The following is a 23863-nucleotide window of genomic DNA, read 5'->3' as shown; positions in this document are numbered from 1 at the left end:
TATATCTATATCAGCCTCTTAGCAACCATCTGCCATAGGAACACCATAGGAACCACCTAAGATACCAAAGCAACCATCAAGTGATACCATTGTCACCATCTTTCAACCACCACATCAAATCCATAACAACCATCTGGGATCTTCCAGCAATTACTTAAAAGTACATTGCAATCACCTGAGATACCACACTAACCACCTAATAACCACCTAGCAATTACTTGAAATTCACTGTGCTTGTGGACCCATTCTACGTTTCCAGGACCAGGATTAGGACTATTCAAAGAGGCGGAGTCTGAACTGCTCAGACAGGTGGAGGGTTTACCTGTCCTCGCGGATAAACGGAGTCAGGAAGCGGGCGGAGTCATCGTCATGGCTACTCTGCTGGCTGCTCTGCTGACTGCTCTGCTGGCTGCTGTTAAAAGAGACAAACTCCTGTCAATCATTCAATTATAATAAAATCAACTTACAAATGACACTATATAGACAAACGTATTGGGACACCTGCTTATTTATTGCTTTTTGTAGAGATGAGACCATTAGGATCCAATTTCAGCACAGAATCCGCCAATCATCCATGAAGTTCTCTACACTGTACAGTTCTTGAGCTAATATGAAGGTCACAAGTTTGGAGGTCTGTAGAGCTTTGTAGGCCTTTGTTATAACATCACTGACAGTTGGCTATGGAATATTTAGTAGTGAGGAAATTTCACGTCTGGACTTGTTGCACAGGTGGCATCCTCTCACGCTACCTTGCAGTACGCATCCCTAGATGGTTGGTTTTGTACACCTGGGGCCGTGAAAGTGACAAAAACTCTTAAACTCAATGATTTTAATCGGGGGTTTAATGGGGGTTTTAATACTTTTGGCAATATAGTGTAATTGACGTGTTGGAAATTGAATGAACACAGACGATTCGCTTCCTGAACCAGATTCCAGTTCGCAGTTTGAACTGGCCTGGACATAAACCCACTGCAACGTTAACATGAGACACAATCTGGACTCAGATTCCCGCAGACTCAAATAACGGACTGCTGCTTTGATTAAAAAGGTGTTTGTTTGAAGATATTAAACCAGGGGTTCTTAACCCGGGGTTATATACCTCCAGGAGTTTTCTCAGCTCAATTTGCAACAAATCAGATTTAAACACCAAATTTTGTTTTTCTTTACTAATTGAAACCGACTCATTCTCAGGCTTGATTCAGGGTACTGATTCAAACTGACTTAACCATCTACCATATTCAACACCTTAGCAACCACTTAGGATGTATTACAGCAACCATGTAGCAACACCATAGGAACCACTGGAGATACCATAGCAACCAACTAGTGATACCAATGCCAGCATTTAAAAATCACCTGCAAACCAGGGAGATAATCATAATAATATAAATAATAATGTTAAATAAGTAAAATGGACTACACTTTGAACAATATTAATATGAAAAGAGGTCTTGTATCAGACTTTGTATGGATATAAGCTGACAACACTGAAATTTTGTTAATTGGCTCATCATTAGTTTCTTCTAAAATTGAGGTAATTAAAAATAATAATACGGGTATAACTGTTAATAAACAGTAATGAAGTATTTTACATTAAAGTGACTGTGTTATATTAATAGAGCCAGTAGAGGGAGCTGTCACACTTCAAATAAAAGAACTCTCATTTCAACACACTAGGCTGTGAAAATCCTTACAGACTAATTTTAACAGAGGCTTTAAATATACATCATATTTCTGTCTGATCCTCAGAAATGGAAACACTCTATAACTGCGAGTCTCCAGAATCACATCAAAATCACTGTCTCAAAAACAGGAACTTTTATATAGGAAAAAACAATTAATGTAAGTCAGTGTAAAACAGTTTTAGGTAAAAAAATTCAGCATTTATATTTCTCTACTCATCATGAAATTCTGGTAAAATGTACAGAACATCTGTTAGGCTTGTTACATAATGCTTATAACTTTAAATCATGACGTATGATGTTTTATTCTTTTGACTATCACATTTAGAAAACTTCAGCATAAGAAATATGAAGTGAAATTTACAATATATGATATTATCTTCAGTTCCACTGACGTCAAAGGTTACGTTCTTAAAAAGATTTACATTATGGCCTCTATATTTCTTATTCGCTAAGATGCTCATTGCTATCTTACTGACTGCCAGCAATCGTTTAAATAGCAATGGTGTATGTGAATATAAGTGAAAGATTTAATGTAATTAAAGGACAAGTTCTTGTAAAATTACTTATTACTCCGTTTTATAAGGAGTGTATGACACTTTTTAAGAATTAAAATTTGTTAAAAGTGAAAGATTTTATGTAATTATAGGACGGTTTCTTGTAAAATGACTAATTATTCTGTTTTATAAGGAGTATATGATACGTTTTTAAGAATTAAAATCTGTTGAAAGTGAAAGATTTCATGTAATTTTAGGACAAGTTCTTGTAAAATTATTAATTATTCTGTTTTATAAGGAGTGTATGACGCTTTTTTAAAAATTAAAATCTGTTGAAAGTGAAAGATTTAATGTATTAATTGTATTAACAATAATTAATGTATTAATTATAGGACAGGTTCTTGTAAAATGACAGTAATAGTTGTTAATCATAGTAAATACAATAACTGTTTTTGTTACGGTTTATAAATGTGACAGTACTTTTCTGTTTTTTACAGACATTTTCTGCTGGAAAATTAACGTTTTATTTATTTTTTAACAGTGTATCTACACAGATGAATGGTGGTCTGGAAGTGAGGTGTGTTCAGGTAAATTTCTGGAAAAAAAACAGGCACACCACTGACTAAAAAACATAGTCAGGCATCATCCGTCAGATGTTAATTGCTATCTTGGCAACGCAGGCTCAACACACATACACACACAAGGCCATGCAGCAGTGCACAAACCCAACTTTTACATCAACAATAAACAGAATACAAAAATAAAAGAGCATTGCTTTTCCCGTAAATGAGCTGCATGTGCACCTTCACAAGAGACACATTGGACACGTCCAGGTAGCTGCACTGTTAAAATAACACCTGGCTCTTAAAGGGAATGGCAAGTGACTTTTTTTTATTTTTTTTTTACGTTATGCCCAAATCAAACCCATGATTAATAAAGAAAATAAGTACAAGCCGTTTGCACATTTTAAGCAACACAATGACTACTTTTCTACTTTTCCCACTGTTTTGATAGCAAAGACAAATACCACCCTTATCCATTAGCCTGTAATTGTAGCGTGTTCAGCTAAACTGTGCGGACAGAGGACGGTGTGTTACTTCAGTTATTAAGTGTGTTCTAGTTTCAGTGACAGCAGTGACATGGTTTCAGCCTTCACACTACAATAAAAACATGGTCATATGCATCTATGATGCTTTTAATGACCGGTCAAGGTTCAAATCCACCTTTCAGCATTAAATAAGCAAATCTACAGTTTTTCCATCACATGTACAGTAAATGTGTAACCTCATAACAATGACAGTAAAACACAGAGAACAAAGTTTTATTCAGGATGGAACTGAACCACAGAGACCAGGCTGTATAATCAGTATTCCACACAGCCTCCGGTCAGAGCGCTGACGCTGCACGTGTAGCCTGTACTGGTGATTACATAATCTCTCACATCAAGCGTCAGCAGAGTCCAGTGATGCGTCTGATCATTTCAGCACTGATGATTCTTATACACTATACAGCTAATCAAAGTCTAATTAAAACAGCTTGTAGTCTAAAGTATTAAAGACATGCTCAGTCTTCAAATTGGGCTGAGTAGCTTCAAGGCTAATTTAGCTACTGGAGAAAAACTACAGTATGTATCGACTATATTTGAAGCATATATCAAGAATTTTGATGAAGAATTTCATCAATAAATTTTTTATTTTTTTTTTATAGACACTAGTGATGTAACGGGTGACATGGTTTGGATCAGATCATTTTTAAGTCACTCCAAAAGAGTAATCTTACAGGAGGGATATAAACCTGCTTAACTTTCCATTAAATTCAACCTAAAAAAAAAAAGTTTATTTCAGATTATACCACAGTTATTTCCGACCCTGCAATGTAATGTGGGTGAGAGACATTCTTTGAGTGCCATTATCAGCCGGTAATGCACTGTAACCGAAGCTCTCCCTGTATTACGCCGCCACATACAGGTAACCTAGCAACAATGCAGCGCTTACAAGCCAAACAGCGCAGCTACAAACAGAGCAGGAATGGAACTATTTTAATTCTCGGATTGTTTATAACCAAACAGATTGTATTTTCTCGTCCTCTGTAACTCAAGGCTTCGTAATTACAACCGCACCACATTATAGCACTCGCTCTTGTTTATTACTGCTTGGTCATCTTGCAGAATGTCTATTGGATTTATTTTTCAAGAAACTTTGATAAAGTTTTCAGACAGTTTGTGTTATCAAACTATGTGGTAAACTAAAAATTAACAAAAAGTGAGATTCTTGGACTTCATTGGACAGTAATGTTAGCTTTGTGTTTAAAACTAGAAAAGGGCATTTCCTGAAGGAAACGTAGGATGGTTGAGCAGCTGAAATGGTTCCCACTTTTCGCTATGGTGGTTTCTATGATGTTGCTAAGGTGATTGCTAAGGTGTTGCCTGGTGGTTGTTATGGTGTTGCAAAGTGGTTGCTAGGGTTGCTGAAGTGATTGCTCAGCAGTTACTCGGTGGTTTCTAAGCTGTTGCTGTGGTATCCGTGTTGGGTGCTAATGTGTTTCTAAGTGGTTGCTGGGTAGTTTCCAAGGTGTTGATAGGTGGTTGCTAAGCTGTTGCTATGGTATCTGTGTTGGGTGCTTTGTTGTTTCTAAGGTGTTGCTAGGTTGTTACTAGTGTTTTGCTTTGGTATCTGTAGTGGTCGGTATATTATTTCAAAGATGTTGCTAAGTGGTTGCTAGGTGGCTGCTAAGTAACATATTTGCATAAATCAGATTATTATAATGTGTTTGCTGTATAACGTGCAAACACAAGGCTTGGCTATGGACGCTAGGTTGCGGGGTGTCCAAACTTTTCACCGATAGCTGCTTTATCCAATAGCTCCTCCAAACACACACAGTGCCGAAGTGCTGTATGTTTTCACTATAGCTCTGCACTGAGGAATTATTACTATACAATGCAAAAGCAGCAGTATAACTATAATCCACAATTAATTAATCACTTTTTATGATGAATCTGAGGCAATCCACATAGTACACCACTAGATAGCAGTGTATTATTCATTGTCAGAAACCATAAAAACAAGTGTATTTACTCGCTAACTTTATTAGCCTTGTAGCTCTGGTAAATTGGGCAGCTTGGAGGAGTCTTTAGAGGAATTGTTTAAAGAAACAACAATAATTGCCTCAATATTGATTTTCCACAGCAGTTAAAACCAGCGTTCAGATCCTGCATTAGCTGTCCTGCATTACCTCCTATCCCTATATAGCTCTTATATCTCTATGTGCAGGACAGGCACACGCTGAACCCCGGGGCCCGTGACCCAGTCAAGGATAACAAGCTCAGCTGCTGGCAGCTATTGATTTGAAGTGATTATGGGTGAGTTATACCCTCACAATGCATTTTAAGCTCTGCGTGCCGCTGTGCTATTGACGCTGATGGAGGGCTTTATCAAAACCCTCCAGAGCACCACAACCTCTATTTGTGTGTGTGTGTGTGTGTGTGTGTGTGCCTGATGTGTCAAGGATGGTCAATTTATCAGTTTATGTTTGTCTTCCTGTGATCTTGTAATTCTGTGATCCTGTGTTTTGCTTTTAAAACGACTAAGCAAAAAGAAAACAAATATTAACAGTTATTTAATACAAAAATGCAGTGTTTCTACATATGTAGCAAGAGGCTTTTAATTTGAAATGAAAGCTACGGACGCAACAGGCTCTGCTGGGCTGGAAAAGTTTACAGTTTTTCTGAGCTGGATTACTCGCTGAGTTGATGACAGACCAGAAACAGTCCCTGTGTGAGTTCAGTCTTCACACAGCATTGTGGCCATAGGGAGCCACCATATTGCCCTAAAATGATATGATATTTTACGGTATTTCTGCGATAATGAAATTCATAATGACACTATATCTAAAGCCAGCTGTGGAGCAGCACAAGCAGAGAACTTACTCAAGTACTTAAAGTACTTAAAGTGAATAATTATAATTAATTCACTTTCACAATCATACCAATGTGATAGCTAGTGACCAACCGATATCAGTAGGGGTGTCACGATTTCGATATGTTATCGAAATCGATCGAAATTATGGCATGGTCTCGAGCCTCGAAGTCAAAAAGAGGATCGACGATCCCTCCCTCTAAGCTACGCATGCACGCGCGCGCGCTACGCAAATGGCGCAGAGCCCTCCGACAAAAAGTTCCGCTGTGTGTGAGAGACACACACACGAGCCTCTCACACACAGAACGGCTGCCTTTCAATCGCGCAGGAGAAGCTGAAAGCGGATTTATAGAACTATAGATCACAGTGAGGTTGATTAAAAATCTTAAACTTATGATTGACTACACCTGTTGCTTCATTTGAATAAAAAAAACTTCACATATACGCCCCCCACGGCGAGCCAGTCATTTTGTCGAGTTGTGCTACCCTGTCAAACCGTGCTACTCTTATGTGTATATTTAAAGGTAAAAAGACAAAAGAAGCACAATATTAGAGCATGTTTCCAGTAAGAAGTTCATGTACTATATTTGGAAAGCCTAAATCACAGTTTCAGGGAAAAGTTATGGTAGCAAGAGTTTATTATACTCTGTTTTTTTTTATTATACTCTGTTTTTTTTATTATCCTCTGATATTTTATTATCCTCTGATATTTTATTATTGTTGTATATATATATATATATATATATATATATATATATATATATATATATATATATATATATATATATATACAACAATACTAAAATAAAAAAAGAAAATCGTAAAAAGTAAAAAGAAAAAAAAGAAAATCGAGAATCTAATCGAATCGTGACCCTAAAATCGGAAATAAAATCGAATCGAGGATTTAGAGAATCGTGACACCCCTAGATATCAGTGTTAGTTTTGACAGATGATTTTGATTTAGTTTTAGTCTTAGTATTTTGACTAAAATGTATAATAGTTTTAGTCACATTTTAGTCTTTTGGTTAATATTAGTTTTAGTCTAGTTTCAGTTAACAAAAACAACAACATTTTAGCCTAGTTTTAGTCATATTTTTTTTAGGTATTACATATTTTTTATTATTTTTCTATTTTATATTTATGTTGTTATTATGAGATTATTTACTGCTAATGTTTATTAAAATAAGAGCCTTTAAGTTTTGTTGCATTTAAATAATGCTAACATTAAAATGTTCCTGTAAATATGGTGGAACAAGTAAGTACAGATTTATACTAACATCACTGGATTTCAGTAGACTAGACTTACATTATCAAGTGTATTTGAAACTCGACCAGTCCACTAACAGTTCAGCTCTGTTTATATGCAGTTACACAGACACACACACACACACGCACACACAGCTTGTGCTATAGTTAACGTATATTCACACATAAAGCACGGCTACTGTCATAAAGACGCTGTGTGGCGCAGCTGTTTTCCGATCACTGCTCAATAATATTATTTATTACAAGTAATTCCCACATTCGTCAGTCTTTGACAATTTCGTTTAGTTTTTATTATTTAAAGAAAAGTGTATTAAATTTTGTCATAGTTTTTTAGTTTTCATCATGAGAAATAGGTCATCAAAGAAATATTTTCAATATAGTTTTCGCCACAGTTTGCAAAATTAACACTGACCGATATAGTGGCCGGACGATCGATCGGGTCGATTATTGCCATTGTTTGGAAAATCGGCACCAGCTGATATATGCGTGCACAAGGCCAAATTTAATTAATGCCTTCAGGCGCTGCTCAATGTGAGTTGTGCTGCTGTGGATAGTGTTGCCAACTCCTCAGTAAGGAAAGTAGCTATTGGCTGTCCTAAAAGTCGCTATATGTCGCTAAATGACGTAATCGTCTAATTTGCATAATACATGTTTTTGAAGCTGTAAAGGATTAACGTTGTGAGAGAGAAAAAAGTGAGTAAAAAAACATCCTAAATATGTTAGAAATTATACAAATGAACTCCAACAAATGAGTTAGCCTTTATTCTATGTTTTTTTTTTTTTGTTGTTGTTTTAGTTTATTTAAAAAAAAATGTTTTCTTAAGTTTCAAACCTATTGTAGATAAATTGTTGAATAGCTTTTTACAAAGAGGCTGACACGACAGGCTACGTAATACATGAGGTGAATGAGTGATTGAGACTAACTGTGTGAGTTAAATGCAGTGAGGGTTTTTTTTTTCGTGTCACGCTGAAGACCCTTTTATATTTATATTTCTGCTCTGTAAATACGGGGCGGGGTCAGTCAGCAGCGGCTTTGGGTATGCGCAGTTCATTTACAGTGTGTTTGTGTTTGAGGACAGTAACTGAAGTGTATGTGTGTACATCTCAGAGTCGCCAAAAGTCTCCAGTAACACCACAAAAACACAAAAAAAGTCGCTGGAGGGTCTGAAAAGTCGTTAAATATAGCGACAAAGTCGCCACGTTGGCAACACTGGCTGTGGAGCCGTTAGAGCTCCCGCTAGTGTCCATTTCACCATTTCACCAGCTGCACACCCCCAGAACCTTTTCACACGGAGCTTCAAAATGCAGCCTAAACGACCCTCAGCTGCAGCAAATTAACTCCTCAGCATCCAGAGAACAGCTTCATTTCAGCCTCGACTGGATTCCAAACAGGATGAGTAAGTGAACTGGCTTCAGTAATGAGCAGTGTAGCTTCTGTCTTAGACTGAGTTTTACTCTGTAAATCAGTAGCAAAGCCTGCTCTGTTTTAGCTAACTGGCTACTTTAGCTTAGCTCGGCTAATGCTAACTCACAGCTACAGGAGAAAAACAGCTGAATGCTGCTCTTCAGAAACTCCTAGAACAGTGTGAATTTTTCTTTTGCTAAAAACAGTAAAAAAGTAGTACCCTGATGAGATAATCAGGAGTGGCACGATATTTCAGGGTATAATATCATTCACGATATTCAAAAATGTTGGCGATATTATCGCAAACGATACGATATGGCTCACCCCTATGTTATACTATGGTTTTCTATTCATCACTGTTATTCTAAAATACTAAAAACAGTAAAAAAAAGTAGTACCCTGATGAGATAATTAGGAGTGGCACGGTATTTCAGGATATAATATTGTTCACAATATTTAAAAATGTTGGTGATATTATCGCAAACGATACGATATGGCTCACCCCTATGTTATACTATGGTTTTCTATTCCCCGCTTTTATTCTAAAATTCTAAAAACAGTAAAAATGTAGGCGTGTCCAATTGTGTTTTGTTCTTTACCTATTCAAACCACACAACCTTCCTGACACCAAGCAGTTAGATGCTTCACATAGCTTGAAGCTCTGCTGAATTATGCAGAGCTCATTCTACTTTAATGCACGCTTGTTCAGAGAAGTCTGGCGAGTTAGCGGAATGTTAGGCTGAGGCTGAGGGAGCGTGATGACCTCAGACTGGGGATTTGCTGCTCAGTTTTAGGAAGCTTCTGCTGAGGCTTTAAACTTAACACTAAAGGAAACAATCCAGCAGACATTGTTCCAAAAGCTGTCAGACTGGATTTGGCATTTCTAGCTGGTTTAAATCCTCCAATCCCACTGTTTCATTAGCTGGTGGAGGGATTTGAATCGTCTTTGAAGGCAAAAATCTAATTGGTAGCTTCTCAAAAAGCATCCCTTGGAGTTCCTTTCTGATTGGCTGCAGGACGCAAAGAGAACTGTGCCACTGATTACGTAGAGGCAGAAGCTGTAGAAGAGGCTACGAAAGCATCCAGCAAGTAGATTCAGAATATGTACTTTATTCAGAATGGTTAGTTTAAAGTTTAAATAAAATAAAAAAAGAAAAATGCCTTTACTGAATTACCTAACTTTTAAAATCTATAACAAAACAAAGAACACATACATTAGTATGCCAAAAGTCATGGAACAGAAGCATGCAAACAAATCAAGAAGTGTTACGTCAAGAAGAGTACGGCTTGGGGACACCCACACCTGCACAAGTTGTGAGGTGTTATCTTGTGAATAAGGTTGTGAGTAGTGCTACTCACAACCTTATTCACAAGATAACACCTCACAACTTGTGCCAACATGTTAATGGCAAGGCTGATTTTAGTGAGTGCCAAAAGGACGTTAGCAGATCGAAATGATTGTGACCGGCAGCATCTGGCTAGAATCGTCAATGTAAACTGATAAGTGACTCAATCATAGTTTTTTGCATCCATGGGACTTTATAAAAGTAATGTCATACAATATTTGCGCAAAAATCCATAACTTTCGCCATGTCAGTGTAAATTAACATGCCATTTTTTTTTTTTCAAACACAAAACTAATTACACTGATATGTTGCATGTTATAGGCCAAAATCTAGTATCTTGTCCCATGACTTTTGTCATAGATGCGATTTCTGCCAGAGTGGATTTTCTTTCATATGGACAATTCGGCGCCACTTTAAAATAAGACTACCTTTATAAAGGGTTCATAAATGGTTTACAATTAGTTTATTAATAGTTACTGATTAGGTTGTAAATGCCTTAAAAATCATTAATAATCAGTTATAACACATACGTAGAAAGGGCAACAATGACCAAAATTGCCAAATAGTGAACCTACAGCCATCTATACTGTTGCCCTTTCTACTTATGTGTTATAACTGATTATTAATGATTTTAAGACATTTACAACCTAATTAGTAACCATTAATAAACTAATTGTAAACCATTTATAAACCCTTTATAAAGGTAGTCTTACTTTAAAGTGGTACCAAAAATTCTAACCAAACATCAGTGGTCACAGTCATCAAATACTGACATATTCTTGGTCACAGTTGTGTTTCAACTGTTATGTTATGGTCTTTTACTCACCAGTATATTTTTATAAATATATAAAAAACATTTTTTACGAATTTTGAGGATAGATATTAAATCTGAGTTAGACAAAAACATGCAGTTTGATTCACTGGGGTGCATTAGTTATTTATTATTATCTGATTTTCCTGTAACCTAGCAACAACCAATAATCATTAAAAAGTAACTGCCAATTTAAAACCCATAAGTAGTAAAAGTAAAAAAAAAAAATAACTACACTCAGATTGCACTGTGTTAACAGGAAGATAAAAGACAAAAAATCCAAATGCATTATTTACGCATGTTTATGGACACCCTTTCTAATAGATACATTCAGCTAATTTTGACACAACTGTGCAAATGCACACACACGCACACAAACATCCACAGCTTCTCTTGTTTCTGTAGAGAAGTACTGCCAATAGTACCTTCTGGAGCAGATAAACATGAACCTACTGGGACCTCCTGACCTCATTTATACTCTTGTCGATGATTGCAGTCAAATTCACTATATATTTTAAGCCATTCATAAACTTAGAATAGTTGTACAGTGAAAGTTTATTTATTTATTTACTTATTTATTTTATATTCTATATTTGTTAGGCGTTCCCAAGTGTTCTGACGCTCCACTGTCCATCCTGTTAAGACAATATTTTGTTTTTGTGACCAACCTACTCCCGAGTACAATCTGATATTAGCCTGTAGCCAATTACATAATCATGACATCACTCCGGACTGCGTATCTGAAAAATTCACTCAACTAAACCCTCACCCGCACTCAGCAGTGCGGAAAGCTACACAGACACGTCCCTCTCTCCACATCTGAAAATAGTCTCTTATCAAACGGAGGCAGACTCCAGTCAGTCTGGGCAGACTGCAGCCAGGGGGGGGGGGCAACTGAGCCCCCGACCAAGCGAAACTCTGACCAGGCGTACCACATACCAGCAAACACCTGCAGAGATACTGTATATATTACCCACACATATTACAGACCAGCGAGGCATTAACAAGTGTTTAGTACAAGCTTTTAATTCAACAGTGTGTTATCAGGCATTAGCATGAATCATTAGCATGAAACATAAAGTAACAGTACATAACAGTAGTTTGATTTTGTGCAGCAAAATGTCTCAGGCATATACAACTCTGGAAAAAAATAAGAGACCACTTAAAAATGATGAGTTTCTTAGATTTTACCAAATTAAAAACCTCTGGAATATAATAATCAAGAGGAAGATGAATGATTACAGCAAACCAAGCTGAACTACAGTGGCATAAAGTTATTCAAAAGCAGTGTGTAATACTGGTGGAGGAGAACATGCCAAGATGCATAAAAAACTTTGATTAAAAAACAGGGTTATTCCACCAAATATTGAGGCTATACCTTCATTCATCATCAATGTGTAGTCGTTTCTTTGGGTGATTAATCGTATCCTATATTTTGATTACATGCCTGAGCAAACTTGAAGATACCATTAATTCATACAAAAATATTTAGTTGACTCTCTCTCTCTCTCTCTCTCTCTCTCTCTCTCTCTCTCTCTCGCTCTCTCGACCGGCAGTGCCCCTCACAGCCTCTGATTAATAGCGCTGCCTCTGTCTCATCAATAATTGACAGGGCAGATTAACGGCTCATGCTCTTTGCTGTGAAAGCCGTGGCACTTTTGCAGCCTCTCTGACTGCTGCACAGAGCCATGCACAGCCCACCAGAACTGCGGACCACCAGATACCCTCCAGTGCATAACGGACAGCAAGGGTATTAAAAAGAGTTTATTTTTTAGCTTTTGTTGGACTCTATTGTCCTTACTGTCTGGGGAAGGCTTAGATTACTAGATTTTAGAGCATTGCTGTGAGCATTTGATTGCATTCAGCGATAACAGCATTAGTAAGGCCAGGATGATCACCACCAACCTGACCCCCATCGGGCTTTGGGCTAGAGGGGTATAAAACCTCCAAGCATTGAGCTGTGAGGCTAAAGCTCCTATTGCTTAATGCAGTGAAAGTCTCACAGCAATGCTCAGAAATGTAGTAGAGGGCACCAAGTGGTCCAGTGGTCTAAAGCGCTGCCACTATGGGCAGGCTGGTTCAAACCCCTGCTCATGCAGCTTTGTCATCAAGCTGCCTGCACTCAGAGGGAGCAAAATTGGCCCTGCTCCCTCCGAGTAGGTAGATGGCGCTCTCTCTCCACATCACTCCTAGGGTGATGTCCACAGCACAGGGCGTCTGTGAGCTGATGTATCGAAACTGAGTCACTGCGCTTTCCTTGGAGCGTGCTGTGATGCTTCATGGCAATGCTAGTCTTCACCCTCCTGGTTTGTTGGGTCATCACTAGTGATAGGGGGAGTCCAAATGAATGGGATTGGTAATTGGCTGTGCAAAATTTGGGAGAAAATGAGAAAAATTAGAAAAGAAAGAAAAAAAAGAAATGTAATAGAAAGCCTTTCATGCGCAGCAGACAGTTACTCCAACAAATGCAGAATACATTTTTTTATTATTTATCAATAAGGATGGACCAAAAAATGGAATGTCGCAGAATCACAATATTGTGATATTAGCTTTTTCATGGGGAACCTATTGGGATAATATTGTAGCATGGAATTCCAAACTGCCCTATATGTCACAATGCCCTTTATTAAAGTACATTTATTTTAAGAACCCTGAGCTGTGGGTGGTGTGTGTCTGTGTAAACATTCTATTTCATGACCTGATAGAAGAGCGTACACTGTTTATTTATATTTTGCATGTGTTGGCCTTTAAACCTGTAAATATATGCAAACTATATCTGAAATAAAATGAAATCCTAATTTTGAGCTGTTTTGCAATAATGCAACAATGACCTGCGATTGGCCTGTAGTAAACCACATGACCGCTGTCACTGTCCAGTCATTACACTGCTACAAAAAGGTTAAACCGTCACTAAAAAGCCAAACTAATGTAAATAAGTACTAAATAGACATGTCTTACTTTGTTTACTCGTTTTACTCTAAATGTAAACTGTGGATATGCAGAGGTAAAGCCTGAGAGCTGGACAGGGTGGAACTGGAAATCCCTGAAATCTAATTAGCCATCCTGACTAGGTAGATACTGATCAGAGCAAATTTTTTACCTACTCATCTTTGTAGTTACGCTTCCTTGACAACAAACGGCCCCCTGAAAAAAATATCGCCATCTGTTGGTTAAATATGTTACTGCTCCATCTATCACCTGTTGCTACGCCATCATTATTTTGATTATTTATCAGAAGACAATAATTTTCTGGTAATTGCACAGCAATCCAACAACCTGTCACTGTTGTGGGGAGGACATGATAAGGTAAAATAATTATTCATGCAAATAATACTTAATATAAATAGAGTGCCATATCAATTGCTTGCCCACATAGGCCTATTCTGTTTCATTAAAGGAATAATCAGTAGTAAATGGGAGCGAGTGTGTGAAATAACTCCAATTTCCTAACTCTGGATTGAGTTTTTTTCTACCACACCCGCTCCTTCCCAGATGTGTAGCTCATGCGGTTTTCCAGATTGACTCATAGTGGCAAGTGTCGACAGGTCTTACTCTGCAACTGATCAGTGAATATATATACGTTTCAATGTCCGAAATACCCTTCTCTACTACGCTAGTGGTGTTGGTAAATGTGGTTATTTACCTAGCTATAGTTAGCTAACCTTACTGAAGCTCAGTGATTACCTGGCCAACAGAAGAATAGCCAGCTTACTTGTTTGCAATGCTGTTGTCTTTGTTTGCATGGTAGCAGCAAACTCTGGGCCCTGTACACTCTCAATGTCAGTGCACAAAGAAAGTGAGCAAAAGGAGGAAAATTTTGATTTTAAGCTACAATCACTGGCAAAAACGTATGGCAAAAAGCATAAGCACAATTATTTTTGATTGATATTGAGATCACAGTTATTTAACATGATTATTCGTTGGCTTTGGTAACATCATGAATTTATTGAGCGTTGACGATAGCTTTTGAGCACATCACTGCACTGCAAAGCTAAGGCTTTTTACCAGACAAAAATAATACATTGCTTTATTGCTTAATATATTACTAATGTGCACTTGAGCCAACAGTGATATGGGTAGGTTATATACATGTTGATATACAGTATGCAGCAGAAATATTGCTAGGTGGATCATTTCTGGTGAATGTCGATAACTAACGTTAGGCGGCTTTATACTTACAGCCGGAGGCAGCCTGGTTGCCAGCTAGCTAAGCTAACACGTGAGCATACAAACATCAGCAGCAGCTGTCTGGAGTGGACTACAGTAACTGTAATTGGACTTTCCATAGCAAGCAAACTCGGTTCACCTTACGGAAAGAAAGCCGTCTGATTTCTGTTTTTTGGGCAGATTTCTGCTTTTTGGTCTAGCTTCCTGGGCTGACTGTTGTTACACTTGTTGCTGTCGGGCGGACTAAACCATTTTGCACCTCTAGGAATGGGCCCCCAGGATGTCAGAATATGACAAATGCAATCAAATCCTCATAGCAATGCTTCAAAATTTAGTAGATAGTCTTCCCTGGGCAGCACGAACAACAGAAAAAACACTTTTCTAGTACTTTAAATTTCAGAATCAACATTTTTGTTGTGTCCATTTAGTGTTTACATCTATAATAAATACGAACTGCTTTGTTAAACTGTTGTCTCCTTATTCCCCAAGCATCTATTTTCTCCCAATTTCAGCCTTCAATGCTTAAATAAACTACAGCAGGAGGAAATGCGTCGTGTGCTCCAGCATCAATGTGTGGCATGGAAGCTGCTCTGCTGCAGACAGGAAAGCACTGCAGAGGGTGGTGAAGGCTGCACAGAGGATTGTTGGAGTTAGCTTCCCCAGCACCACAGACATTTACACCTCCAGGTGCAGGAAAAGGGCCACCTGCATCAGGAAGGATCCCACCCACCCAGCACACGCACTTTTTGTCCCACTCCCCTCAGGCCGGAGGCTGCGGAGCATTAAGTGCAAAACAACAAGACTCAGAAACAGCTTCATTCCGGAAGCTGTAAGACTCTTAAACTCCACTTAACAACACACTGCACTGACACCAAGGACAAATTACTGTTTACTGTTTACCAACATGGTCACTTTACTTGCACTGAGACACTTTATCTCCACTGCTCTAATTCACATTATCATGCTGCTATAGCACACTTGCACTCTGGACTTCATGTTGCTGAACCTTCTACTCTCTATTTATTTTTTTTATTCTTGGGATATTTATCTATCTATTTTGTATATTCTATTTCTTTTATTGTATTCTTTTTTTATCTATATATCTATTAATAACAGCTCTTTGGGTGTAAAACTGGATCGTGAGATCACAATTTCGTTCCACCTCATGTACCACATGTGATGCGGATGACAATAAAATCTCCTTGAATCCTTGAATCCTTGAATGCTGCAAAAACACGTATAAAGGATGTAAAAATCACATATAAACACACAGCATCCATAATTTACAAAACTGCTCAAAACAAGCTACCTTTAGAATCTCCGTCTAGGAACGAGTCTACTAAATATAATCTAAAGTTTAGACTACACTCAGGAGAATCTCCTTCCTAAAAGCTCAAACTCAGAGTTCAAGAGTTCAGAAAGCTGCTCTGAACTGACCGTTACGCAACACTGCAGTACATAATGACACATCATTCCAGGATCAGAATCAGAAATCTATAGCTTTTATAATTAACAAGAAGACATTTGTAACGTAGTTGGCATGTTCAGACTAATTAAAATACACAGCTTAAAAATAAGGGGATCACTTAATCATTGCCATATAACTCAAGTTACATTTCAGGGATATCAATCTCCCCAGTTATGAAGAAAAAGCTTAAGTTCAGAGGTGAGAATTATCAGCCTGTAGCCTGCTGCTAACCCTGGCAAGCACTGCTGGAGCAGCATTAGCATTAGCCGCTAAGCACTCTAAGTGCTAGCTCTTTTGCCGCTCAAAGTCGAGTATATCAGGCTGTAGTCTGCATGTTTACCATGTTAAAACAAGCACTAGCCACTAACCACGGCAAGCTAATGCTGCTGCACCCAGCCTTAGGGGAAATCTGGAAATCTAAGCTTACTATAAATAAAAGGAAGCAATTTACTCACCCAAATAAACAAACAGTTTTCAGAAGAGAAATCTGTGTAGATCAACTTCCAGTGCTCGTTTGACATTTGACGTTTTAGGGGAATTACAGTTTTGTTTACTTAGCTTAGCTTTACTTAAAGGAGAAATCCGGTGTAAAATTTACTTTTGGTGTAGTAAAACACGCTAATTTAAATAAAACAGGAGAAAGGCGTGATAATAGATTGCCCGCCCTGTCGCGGCTCTCCCCGCGGCCGAGAAATGTTAGCAATGATGTAATAATAATAAACGGAGGCTGCCCCTTTGCTTCCCTAGTGTATATTTAAGGTTTCGGTAAAAGCAAAATCCACCAGAGATCCGATTTAAACCTATAGTTACTTACACAAGATAGCTAATGCTAACAAGCTCTGTAAACAAAAGCTGTAAGCTGACAGTGTCGGCTTTGCTGCAGCCTGGCGTTAGCTCTGTCTGTGGGCGGTCCCGAGCCAAGGTGGGCAAAGCCGTGAATTTTCGAATTAACGTAGACAAGGTGCTTTACCTGATCGTCTCATTTTTCTTTTTTAGCTACTGCAGATCATGGAGGTAGAAGAAGAGTTTTATATGCAGCATGAATATACAACTCAGAGAGGCCTGTAGTATTTCACAAACAAGAAGAAAAAGTGGATTTTAGTGGAAGGAGACCTTTAATATTCTTAAAAATACTTTTTTAGATAGTATGGAGCTTCTCTATTCACCCATTTCACCCTATTCGTTAATAAACTGTCACATTTAAATGATGCCAATAGTTGGAAAATGGAGATATAATACAGCATATTGATGGGATATGCTGTTTGTTGCTGGGAAACAGCTCTACCGGTCTGCACTTTTTTTGTTTGTAACAGAGCAAGTGCAAACAAACACATTAACTGCAACTGTAATTATGGTAAATGCAGTATAATCACACTAAGGGATTTTATATTTGCACTCATTTGCTGCTGGTATGAGAGCTTGTGATTAGAGCCTTATCTCAGGGCTGTGGTTTAGTCCATTACTTTATATTTACTTCATTAGCTATCAGTAAATGTGAACAACAGGTTACCCCCAGCCTCAGGGTAACACACCTCTTGTAAGCTAACACGCCAGCCCAGAGTTAATGTGATAAATGTGAGAAACCTAATTTGTTCCAATTTGATTACTATATTATTCAGAGCTCATTAAATAAACAGCTTTGGGTAGAACAAAATAATGACTATCATACTTTCCTTATCATATCGTCAATATGCTTTTTTAAATGTATTAAAAATATCCTCAGTGCTTAAAAAGCCCTAACTCTTGAACAGCAGTTTTGTGTCTGCAATGGATACTTATTAGTTATAACTTATTAGTAGGGCTGGACATATATTGTACATAGTATCAGTATAAATGTAGTGGGATGATGATGGCATAAGACGAAGAAGAAAAAGAAGGAGAAGAAGAAGAAGAAAAAATGTAGTCAAGCTTGTTTGCAGCTGCTGATACAAACGCACATACACTGTCAACATCACCTTCATCATCCTCATCATCATCAGCAACAAGAACAAAAACAAAACTGCAGTACTCACTGAATAATTCAACTGTAATAATTAATCACGCTTTTCTCTCAATGTGACGCCTCGTCTTTCTTCACTCCTAAACTTTTGCTCGTTGTGATATTAATCACAATCTAACACAGCTAAGAATGCTTTATGTTCCTCAGAGAAGAAAGACAATATAGACCAAAGTATTGGATAGAGCTTCATCATTCCAGATAGAGCAGTCCCACTGCTCCATTAAAAGGAAAGATTTCCCATTGAAAGGAAAATATATTCCTATGACAGGGCTCAATCCCTGTCCGGAAAACTAAACCAACAATGCATACACTGTTTACATGTACAGTACCAGTTAAAAGACTGGAAACACTATGAACTTATCCTGTACAACAGAGGTAACTCTTTGTTTTCCTTTCTTCGAGCGATCCTGATGAGAGCCAGTTTCATCATACCATTTTCGATGGTCTTAGCGACTGCAATTGAGGATACTTTGATAGTTCTTGAAAATTTTCAGATTGACTGACCTATTTCTATAATACATAGAAGTGTGACGAAATATCAATATCACAATATATCTTATCAGTTTTGTTTGTGATACATTATTGATACACGGCATCAGACATCAATATTTAATGAACTACAGGCACTTTAAACTCCTCCCACTTTCCACCAATTTGACTTACTAAAGTCACTGCTTCAATACAATCAATTGATTAGGGTAAACCTTATCCATAATTCCTGATATTTACTTATTTAGGAGTATTTTAACAACACAGATGCAGTAAAGTATTGTAGAGTATCACAGTATTTTGATATCATTATCATGCATCATGATAATATTTTAATGTGAGATGCCCTGTGATTCCCATTTTGGGAGTCTAACGGTTGTCCAATTAATGGCAAAGAAAAATCTTTTAATGGCAAAGAAAAATATTTTCCCCGCTGCTGATGCACCTGATCAAATTCTTCAACTAATTTATATATCCTCTTGAGACCCAGTGTCCCTATATGAGGACATAACATTTCTACTTCTCCACACCATGATACTTATTTTTTAAAAACATGGACCCTTTGGCCTCATACAGAGACACTGCCCATACCAACTAGTGGTCACAAAAGGAAACATTAGATTCAATTGTTTGATAACAAAAGGCGGGAAGCCCAGTCAAAGGTTTTTACAGCCGCTTCAGACAGAATAGGGCCAGGTAAAAATTATCCTCCACTTCTATGTTTGAAACTAGTTTATTTATTTCCTTTTTGGCACTAATTGTGTCCTTCTGACCCCAAATGGCAATGATCATTTTTAAATGTTAAAATAAACTACTGTCCCCATATGAGGACATTTTTTTTTTTTTTTGTAAAAATGACTTTGTGTACAAAGACAATGCTTCGTTTTTATACTTCTTAGGTTGTAGTAATCCCAAATAGCTAGGAGAAATTAAAAAATGTCAGGCAAATGTCCAGGTCTAATAAAAAATATATATTTCATTATATATTTATTTATTTATTTATTGTTTTATTTATTATTATTTTTTTTTTAATCTGGAATATATTGAATGTAATGTAATTGAGGTATACCAAGAAGAATGCTTGTAGTACTTTTTTCATAATAGAAATTTAAGAATACAGTGTTTGTGTGCCCATCAAAGACCAACCTGCTCTCACTGCCAATCTCCTTCTTCTCTCGAACCTTCAACCACTTGCGAAGCAAGAATCTCTTTCGTCTGGGCGATGCACTAGGCGTGGAGCAGTTGGACCAGGGCAGGTCTTCATCGCTGGAGGGCGTGATCTCAATAGATGGCAGCTGCAAGTACTCCTTAGAGGCAGATCGAGACCCGGGGTGCCTCAGCAGCCCATTCTCCAACCGTTCCCGTTCACTGGGGACCTTCTTGGTGCGCCGCATCTTGAAGCGACGCCGCCGGAGGGTGGGCGTGGATGAGCTGGACCAAGCCAGGCCATCTTGGTTGCTCTTGTCACTCGTACCCCCATTATCACTCGGGCCCGGATCGTCCTGTGGGACGTGAACTTGGAGCGACGGCAGCCGAAGAGTGTCCGTCATGCTCCAGAACTTCCGCGCCCACCACCACCGATCGCAAGTCGCTGTCAACCTGACCTTCTGTGGATAGGAGTTACTCGACAGGATGGGCAAAAAGGGAAGAGAGGACGTGGTGTCAATTGTGAGGGATCCAAATAAACGGTCTACAGAGAAGAAGAGCACCTTGAGAGCTGCCTAAATTCTCTAGAATGTGTATCCAGAAAAGTTGCTTGGGGTAATTCAGCTGGTACCGTCAAACTCGTCAAAATCTATTTAATATTAGATTCTCACTTTTCTGCAATCTTAGGTGGAAATGTAAAAACATCTGCATAATCTAAGTAGTCCCTCAAATTGTGAACGTGTCAGCAAATCGTCTCCAGACAAGAAGATTTCCAGATAATTTGCTTCGGTCAATCCAGCAAGTGGCTGACCTACAACGTCAACAATAAGACAGCTGCTTTTAAAGCTCCACTGTGCGATGTGATCACTTTAAATTACCTTTAGGAACTAATCAAAGATCAATGATGACAGGTTTCCTGATTTGATTTGTCCCAGAAATATCCTGGATTAGGGTCGTCAGAGTCAGTCAAACCCACCAGAATTACCTGGGTTGATCAGGACAAGGCAAGCTGACTAGATACTACAAAATCCTCAAGCTCCACAAGAAGTTGTCTACTTTTAAAGTTCTACTGTGTGATCAATGTACTATATCTTTAGGAGCAAATCAATGAAGATAGAGATCCTAAATTGGGAATCCAGACTGAAATCTGTCTGCCAAACCCTATAGAAGTTTCTCCTGGATAACTTGTTTGGGTCGATCAAGAGAAGAAGCCTAAAGAGAGCCTAGAAAATCTTACAAGATCTTTACAAGAAGGTGGCTAATCATTGAAGACAAGTCAGTTGATTTGTGACAGGAATACTTTGGATCAGGACGTCTCAGAGAAAACAAATGTCTGTCAAACCTCCACAATGTGCTCCCAGATAATTTGCTTGAGTCGATCAGGTCAAAACAAGACGGGTAATCCCTACAAAATCATCAAGATCTGCAAAAGGTGACTGTTTTTTTTAAGCTCTACTGTGAGAGAAGATTACTTTGCGCAAATCTTAGGTGGTTATCGTCAGAAATCCATAATGTCCAAGCAATCTCTTGATTTGAATCCCAGAAAATCCTTCTTTAGAGTAAAAAACTGTCTGTCAAACTGCTAGAATGTGTTGCTGGAAAACTAGCTTGAGTCAATCAAGAAAAGGCAAGCCGATAGTTTCCTCAAACTCCTCAGAAGATGTCTTCTTTTGAAGTTTTACTGTGTAAGAAGATAAATTAGCTGTAACTTCTGGTGATCAGCTACAAAAATTTCATAGTGTGTCAGCAGTCTCTTGATTTCCAAGGTTTCCAGAGAGAAAAAAAAGACTCTCTGTCAAATGTTTGCAGTCATCCCAAAAGTGTATCCACCTCTAGTCCATAACCGAACAGACACCACAAAATCTTCAAAGTTCAATACAGAATGGTAGTTTTTTCAAGCTTTGCTGCTACTCAACCATCCTCAGAGAAGTGTTCTCCAAGCTGAAGTCCATAAGAATGTTGATCCGGATGACTTTCTCGAGACAAGCTTTGGTCGACACTTGCTCAACTGCTCAAGGTCCACAGCAGGAAGGTTGTTTGACGATGCTGTAACTCTAGGTCCACACAGTCTAGGCACTCTTGACCTAGAAATGAGTCCCAGAAATGTCCGGTCCACTGACGGACAGGTGCCTATCACTCTTCTGTGACAGAGAACCAAATGGCTGGCCGAACGGATGTAAAGCCGGAGGGATACAGGTGCGTGTGAGGTGCAGGATCCTTGCGGTAAGGCCTCAGGCAATGGAGTGGACGGATTAGGTAACAAAGCAAGCCTCTGTTTCCCCTCACAGCAGATAAAACATGCATAAGCAGAGGCTGCCAGTGTAACAGTACCCCGGGCCTCCCTGAATGGAAGCAACTCTCGCAGACTCAGGCTCCCACTCAGGCTATAGAGTTGGCAGAAGCTTCTTGAAGAACTGTGCACTCCATGAACTCAGGAGTTTTTGTCTCAAACTTTGATGTACAGAAGTAAGGAGGCTGCCCCTGGCGTCCTTATATCGGGTTTACTTTTAGTGCCGCTTTCCAGTGTGTGTCCCGCATAATCGGTGTGGTGTAGCGTGTCTCTTTTTACACGTCCTTTCCAGCAAAGTGCCTTCAGCCAAATGGGATGCAAGCGATGCAAGGTTAAGTGCCGTGTGTGTATATGTGTTTCTTTGGTTAAGTCCCTGAGGTTCTTCGGCTCTGTCCTCCTCTTCTCAGATTTCTGTCCCAAGCAGCTGCCACTGCCTACAGGTTAGAGTAAGGTGACACCAAGACACCACCGGCTGAATAATTACATATAATTACTGTATATGTATGTATGTACATGTAAGACAGTGTTAAATATGCATTCATACTGACATACATGCACAGATCTAGGCAAAAGTTAGAGACCTTTCAGGTACAACGTCCAATCCTTTTCTTATGGTGGAAGGATCTATGTGTACACTACATGGACAAAAGTACTGGCAAACCTGCTCAATTTGTTTTTCTTCTGAAATCAAGGGTATTAAAATCCTGCTTTTGCTGGAGTAACTGCTATTCTCTAATTACCAGGGATTTCAAAACAAGCCCCAGAAAATCAATGGCTTAAGGTTTTTTCAAGAGCCCATCAAGGTTATCAAACCCATAACCTTCTTATAAATAACCTGGCGCTTTAACCACTGAGCCACTGCTTTATTTTTGATTGCATTCAGCTACAACATTGTTAATAAGGTCAGGATGTTGGGTTATCACTAACCACATCACCTCATCCCCAACACAGGTTTCAAATTTATTGGCAAACCTTCTGTGGTGGATAAACATGAACCAATGATGTAGAGTGGTGATCATCCAAGTTCCTGACCTCAATAATGCTCTTGACATGCAAACAAATCCTCACAGCAATGAACCAATATCTAGTAGAAAGCTTTATCTGGACAGTAGAGACAGTTGCTCCAACAAAAGCAGGATAAATGGATCAGCAGGTGTTCCAATACCTTTGTCTATTAAGTATTGGAAATCTGTTGTGAAATAAAAAATAATAAAGGGTCTCTGATTTTTGCACAGTACTGGACAAACACAGGAAACAAATAAGCACATCCACATCCATCTGCACACAAATCTACACAAACAACATACATACAAATACACACAGACTCAAGCATACGCACACACAAGCACATACACACCCCCACACACACACAACCTCATGCTT

General features: G+C 38.5%; 1 protein-coding gene across 4 annotated transcripts in view; it reads right to left on the bottom strand.

Moving 5' to 3' along the window:
• Positions 1-23863, bottom strand: part of gramd1bb (GRAM domain containing 1Bb) — a 291298-nt gene that overhangs the window by 120164 nt on the left and 147271 nt on the right. For all 4 annotated transcript variants that reach the window (XM_049483731.1, XM_049483728.1, XM_049483730.1 and 1 more), the window contains exons 2-3: positions 20191-22914; positions 323-412 (exon numbers count right to left, since the gene is read on the bottom strand). In XM_049483731.1, the coding sequence (XP_049339688.1) occupies positions 323-412; positions 20191-20594 (494 nt within the window). In that variant the 5' untranslated portion in view covers positions 20595-22914. The remainder of the gene's footprint in view (positions 1-322; positions 413-20190; positions 22915-23863) is intronic.

This window comes from Astyanax mexicanus, chromosome 9 (assembly GCF_023375975.1).
Source record: "Astyanax mexicanus isolate ESR-SI-001 chromosome 9, AstMex3_surface, whole genome shotgun sequence".
Lineage (NCBI taxonomy): Eukaryota > Metazoa > Chordata > Actinopteri > Characiformes > Acestrorhamphidae > Astyanax > Astyanax mexicanus.
This window is presented reverse-complemented; position numbering and strand designations above follow the sequence as displayed.